This window comes from Lactuca virosa, chromosome 2, assembly GCF_052849685.1.
Source record: "Lactuca virosa cultivar CGN04683 chromosome 2, Lactuca_virosa_CGN04683_v6, whole genome shotgun sequence".
NCBI lineage: Eukaryota > Viridiplantae > Streptophyta > Magnoliopsida > Asterales > Asteraceae > Lactuca > Lactuca virosa.
This window is the reverse complement of record NC_136427.1, coordinates 45,899,680-45,906,092: the sequence shown is the minus strand read 5'-3', so window position 1 is coordinate 45,906,092 and position 6,413 is coordinate 45,899,680. Positions and strand designations below refer to the sequence as shown.

Here is a 6,413-nt window from a genome sequence, read left to right as displayed (position 1 = left end):
CCAACTGTGACATCCCCAAAATCACGGCCAAAAAAGACCGGTTTCATTTATGCTTTTAAATAAAATCAGAGTAATCCTTTGATTAAAAGAATTGCGAAATTTGTTCCCAAAGCAAAATATGATAAAAATTTATCAAAGCATTTCATAAAGAAATGTATTTCCATTATATAACAAAATTTCGGGATGTCATCCAACTACAGGTCATCCAACTTATGCCCTTGCGCCACTACCTGTAATACAAGGAAACTGAGTGGGTCAGGCTTGGGAGCCTGGTGAGCATATAGGATTTTCAACCCACAATAAATAATTATATTTAATTTCACCAACCAACACTAACCCGATTACCCATTCCCGTTATCCTCACTTTATGTCCCTAAAACAATAACTATTACAAGGGACCTAATCTAGGATTTTCATCGGGACGGACATTACTGCAAAGGGGCTTCCTTAGCAATAGATGTCCTAAAGGCAACCATGAGGGGGATAGAGTACACCGGTGAATACATCGTTCACAATACCTACAGGTTATGAGCCTGCTAGTGTTCCACTGGACTGTCTAGAATGAGTCCGTGGTCGTCATCCATACTCCGCTAGATGACTAGATCAACAACGACATCGAGGCCTCTCATCATTTTATTTCATCACACACCAACTGTCTACCCATGTTCTACCCAACATATTAGTAGATAAAATATATACATTTATATACAACTTAACGCCTATACAAAACATCCATTCAACAAATAGTTCAAATAAACAAATAATATATAAACACGTAGCACGTATTTTATAAAGAATACTTCATATCTATGTGTTAGAAGAAAACGAATATACACTCACTTGATAAGAAAATGATCGGACAGCACCTCGGCTCTTAAAATAAACTTTTCCGATAGAACCGGGATGTTTTTCTTAAAAACCAGGCCTTTCACGGGCAGAGTTTCGGCTTGGAAACTTTACTTCTCGGGATCCTCGGGGCTTCGGGACTTGCTTCGGGGCTCGGGAATGATACAGGGGCTTCGGGATATCTCTTGCACGAAAAACGATGCAAAATGGGAGAGAGAGAAGAGAAAATGAGCAAAGGAATCGGCTGCCCTCGCATTCTATTTATAAGGTGCTAAAACTCGATTTACGTTGGGCGTAATTTCGGAGTACGCTGGGCGTACTCTTCGGATAAGCTTCGGTATGCGTGCCACGATCTTCAAAATTCATAACTTTCGCATACGAGCTCCGTTTTCGACGTTCTTTATATCCACGCGTAGGTGAGATTATGCTCTACAACTTTCATTTAAACTCCGTCGGCTAATTTTGACTTTATTTTTATTATATTATTTTTAGTAGGCCGGGACAGGAAAACTTCGTTATAAAATCATAACTTCTTCATCTGACGTCCGTTTTCGTCTGTCTTTTTGCCGATGGACTACTAATGACGAGATCTTCGATTCTCGTTTAGATTGTTTCGGCTAAAAATCACTTGATCTCATATTCGAGTTTCGGGCTGCATACTGCTAAGTTGAAACTTAGAAAAATCATAACTTCCTCATACGAAGTCAGATTTAGATGTTCTTTTTATCCACGCTCTCGGTTTACCATAATCTACAACTTCCGTTTAGATCACTAAGGCTAGATATCTCTCTATCTTAAATTCATATTTGACGTCATTCAGCGTCGTGGCGGTTCCGTCGCGAAACTTCGACAGGTCATAACTTCTTCGTTATAACTCGGATTTCAGCATTCTTTATATAGTCGGAAACCTTGCCACGACCACTACAACTTCCTTCATAGATATCGAGCTTATCTAAAATTTTATTTTTACGCTTATTTTTATTCTTAATCCAATTAAGGCACATAATTAAGCATAAAACACATAATACTCAAATAACACATTCTTATTATTTCAAAATGAGTTTACAAAGGTTAACCTAAACTATTACAACAACATTAATGTCTAGCCCAGAAACACGGGCGTTACAGTTCTCTCGCCTCTTCCAAATCATCCTTCCTAGTCAATGGGGCTCGCACAGAAGAATTTGCTATCTCAAAGGGTGTGCGACAAGGTGACCCCTCTTCACCTTTTCTCTTTATTGTTTCCATGGAGGGCCTGAACATTGCTATCAAAAGTGCCTTGGAGAAATCCCTCATACGTGGTCTCTCATTACCACATAATGGCCCTGCGTTATCTCACCTATTATGTGCCAATAATGCCATCTTCGTGGGCAAACGAGACTAGACTAGCATTAAATGTTTAGCTCGAATGTTAAATTGTTTTCACATTTGTTCCGGGCTCAAATTGAACTTTCGTAAATCAACATTATTTGGTATTGGGATTCTGGATTCTGATCTCCAAAATCAAGAAATGGTGTTAGGTTGTTTAAAGAGTTTGTTCCCATTCACGTATCTTGGGGTTCCAGCGAGGGCAAACATGGCGATGAAGAAACATTGGAGACCGATAATTAAAAATTTTCAATCATGCCTATCAATTTGGAAAGCTAAAACCTTGTCATTCGAAGGGGCGCTCATTTTAATCAAATTGGTTCTTAATAGTCTTCCTACTTATTACTTTTGTCTTTTCAAGGCACCAGAAAGGATTTTGGAAGAACTTGAAAACATCAGAAGAAGATTCATTTGGGGTGGAGATGATTCTAAATCCAAAACACATTGGGTCTCTTTTCAAAAATAGTGCCATCCAAAAAAGATGGTGGGCTTGGATTTGGGACTTTGAAGACTCAAAAATTAGCCTTACTTACCAAATGGTGGTGGAGACTGAAGGAAAAATGTGGTGGACTTTGGAGGGAATGCATGATTAGTATTCACAATCTAAATAGAAACCAGTCACATACATCTTAAAAAACTTTATAAGTGGTGTCTGGTGCAATATTGCCAAAGCTATCAAAAGGCTCCCAGAATTTGACATCAATTATCAAGAACTTTTCACGCTAATTCATGGCCTAAATTGAACATTCTATTCTGGAAAGACAAATGGTGTGGCTCCTTAACATTACAAGAACGATTCCCCGGTTATATGAGTTAGAAGCGGTGAAACTTTGTTTCCTCTCAGAGAGGATCACTAATTGTATGTAGAGATGAAAATCATAGAATATGGAAACGGAGGTCCTGATAGATCTTGAAAACTTACAAAATCTGTTACAGGACGTTAACAAGAAACATTCATAATATGGTTTTCGATTTAAGTTAAAACCTGATGGTGGTTACTCAGTCAACTTAATGCGTAAAAAGATTAACTCTAAGCCTTTCACGTATAATGGACCGAACATCAATTGGTCAAAACAATCCCATTAAAATTTTGACGTTTTGTATGGAAGGTGGCTTTGGGTAGACTCCCGGTGGTTATGAAGCTCGAAAGCAGGGGCATTAAGGTACTTTCAACTTTATAACAGGAATCAGTGGATCACTTGCTAGTTAGATGCTCGATGGCGATTGATGCTAGAGACTAGATCTGAAAACGGTGTGGAATTCAGGTCACTCAATTCGATAGTGTGACTGGATTCCTAAATTTTGCGGCTACATGGGTTGTCCAAGAAAAATGGAAAAAGTCACTACGGTGTTCTACGCGCTTCTATGGTTCATTTGGAAGACACAAAACAATAAGATTTTCAAGGCGATTAATACCAATTTTGCAAAGATTGCTGCCAAGGTTATTTTATCAGTTGTATTCTTGGTTCAAATACAGATCCACGAATATGTACGGTAGATGGATTGACCGAAGTATCTCTCCTTTTTGTTAAATTATTGTAATGTTACATTTTCTCACTGCTATCCTTGTATTATTGTCTACGTTTTAGTTATTTGCTAATCGTGTGACCTTTTAATATTATTTGCCGTTTCTAAAAGAAGATCGATTAAAAGTTGATCCGGAAGAATTGATCAGAATTGATTAAAAGTTAGGGGAAGAGTAAATGAAAGGCAAACAATTTTTTTTTTGAAACGGTAAATCTAACCTACTCCTAAACTACACCTTAAATCCACATATGTCCACGACGGGACTTGAACTATCAACCTTAAGGAGGGAGGGCAACACCGAATACCGCTAGACTATAAGCCCTTTGGTAAATAAGAGGCAAAATTAGTAGCAAATAAATTTTTATGGATTGATTTATTAAAAATTTATGCGGAAGAATTGATTAAAAGTTAACGCGGAAGAGTCAACCCTCAAATTAGTGAGTGGATTGATTAAAATAATCAACCCCCAAATTAATAATCTTAGCTATGATGTGTGGTGTATAACACCCCTCAATGTGTTTGTACTAATTAGTACGTCTCTTTTTCCCTTAGAACAATCAGATCAGTCTTCCAATTTTTTGGGCCTGATTTCCAATATCGTCTTAGCCGTTTAAAAAAAACATGTTTTAATTTTTAAAATATAATTTTTTTTTAATTTATAGTCAAGTCAACCACATTTTCATATAGAAACCCTTTTCTTAGTTTTAACTTTACACCTTTCCTTCATGGTATAGTCTCAATCATGACAGGTGTCTCTTGATTCTAGAAATATTTTGCAACTTTTTAATGTAAATCCCAATGGTTAGTGGTGTCTCCAGTTTTTACTCGTATGTATAAATTTTATATTCAGAAAAAATTCCAAACAATATTCAATACATTACAATTTCTGAATTACAGCCATATCATATTGCTAAACGAAAAAACAAAAAGAAAATCAGTTGTTTTCCAATAAACCAAACTAACTAATTTCCAATTTCAAACACAACAACTACTTTCTTAATACTTAATCCATAATTCTTACTTACAATTTTTTAGGCCTAAACTCGATACCTTGAATAACAAGCCCAGTCTTCCAATTCCCTCCGTTCACCTCCGCCACACGCAGCTCCAGTTCCGCCGCATCACCACCGCCATTAAAGTATTCTCCGATCTCAATCTCAAACCACCCATCGTCTCTTTGTTTCGGACCATTCTCTTTAGAAGGTGGAGGCACAACATCCCAATTCACGAATGCCCCTTTGCTAAACATCCCAATCCGTCTCCTTGATCGGAGTCCTCGTCTCCGCCCTGCTTCAGGGTCGAGATACACCAACCGGGTTTGACTCCGGTCGCCGTGAAAACCGATACAGACTTCCACCGGTTGGTATTCAAACCCATATGCTTTCGGTGTTGTTTTGAACACGAGAAGAGCAACGTAAGTTGTATCAGGGGAGAAAATTGAAGTATTTATTTTTCCGATGATTTCAAGTAAACTCACACTGATAAGTTCTGCTGCCTCTTTGAATCTATAATTCGAGATTTGAGTTAAATTCAGAGAGATAACATTTTGAATTTACGATCTGTAAAAGGTGTTGATTAATACCTTGATTCTGGTGTTTGTGTCCATATCCAACAATTTGGGGAATCAGAAGAAGCAATTGACAGTTGTCTCGCGGCTAACATGTAACATTTCTTCCCGCTGCTTTTATCCAACCAGAAACTCTGTTGAAAAATAGATGAAAAGAATCAGATCAAATCGACACAATTCGAAGCTTCTTTCCTGTTTCGAGATCTCAAAAACGAATTTCATTTGTTTTTATTGGTAGAAGAATAACAGAAAGTGTGAAATAAGATAGGAAAGTTGTTCGAAAGTATACTTTATTTCCTTCATCTATTATGACTGGATGATCACAGAGGCGTAGATACACCTCCTTCTTCGATCCGACTGCACCACCGTCCGCCGTCTCCGTCAGGTACTCCGGCGGTGTGAAAGCCTCCCATACGCTGTCCCACTGTGCCGCCGACCGGAAAACGGAATTGACGGAGGACAATCGGGAAACATCTCGAGGGCTGGTGAGTGCCAATGCTTCAGCTACGAATCCTTCCGGCAAAGACTGGAAAAAATCCTCCATATCCACTTTCAGTTTTGAAAAAACTTCACAGATTAGTGGTTGTATAAATGTGGGTGTGTGGGGTATAAATGGAGACATTACGTCAATGAATGACGTGTTTAATTGTGGTTCATATCATATCAACAAAAAGTCAAAAACCAAAAGTTGTTACTTGTAATGTTATGTGGCGTCCAGCTGTCCTTTTTTTTTTCTTTTTTTGAATGGTCGGCAATTCTAGAAAAAAATTTACAAATGGTATTTAAGGTTTTCATTCTTTTTAAACTAGTCTTTACCAATTATTTTTTTTAAATGAATGGTCTTTATTATAAAGCAAACCATGCATATAAATAGTTATTGTATGGATGTCTGTAGATTGATCTATTAAAATTAAAAAAATATAGATATGGACAATATCTTGCATTTTGTAATATTTCATTTAAGAACCATGTGAAATTTTATTTAATGATCATACCATATATCATATAATACGTTGAAATTTTACATAAGTCTATTAAATTTTTTATTAATTACCATACCTCAAATAAAAAGACAAAAAATCAAAACAAAGAAAATATAATATTT

General features: G+C 37.0%; 1 protein-coding gene across 1 annotated transcript; it reads right to left on the bottom strand.

Annotated features, from left to right (window-relative positions):
• Nucleotides 1–4,597: 4,597 nt before the first annotated feature.
• LOC145159089 (putative F-box protein PP2-B12) lies at nucleotides 4,598–5,954 on the bottom strand. The gene is made up of 3 exons (XM_079077985.1): nucleotides 5,598–5,954; nucleotides 5,324–5,442; nucleotides 4,598–5,246 (listed from the first exon to the last, which is right to left on the bottom strand). The coding sequence occupies exons 1-3, from the start codon at nucleotides 5,928–5,930 to the stop codon at nucleotides 4,763–4,765; spliced, it is 936 nt and encodes a 311-aa protein (XP_078934111.1). The 5' UTR covers nucleotides 5,931–5,954; the 3' UTR covers nucleotides 4,598–4,762.
• Nucleotides 5,955–6,413: the final 459 nt, after the last annotated feature.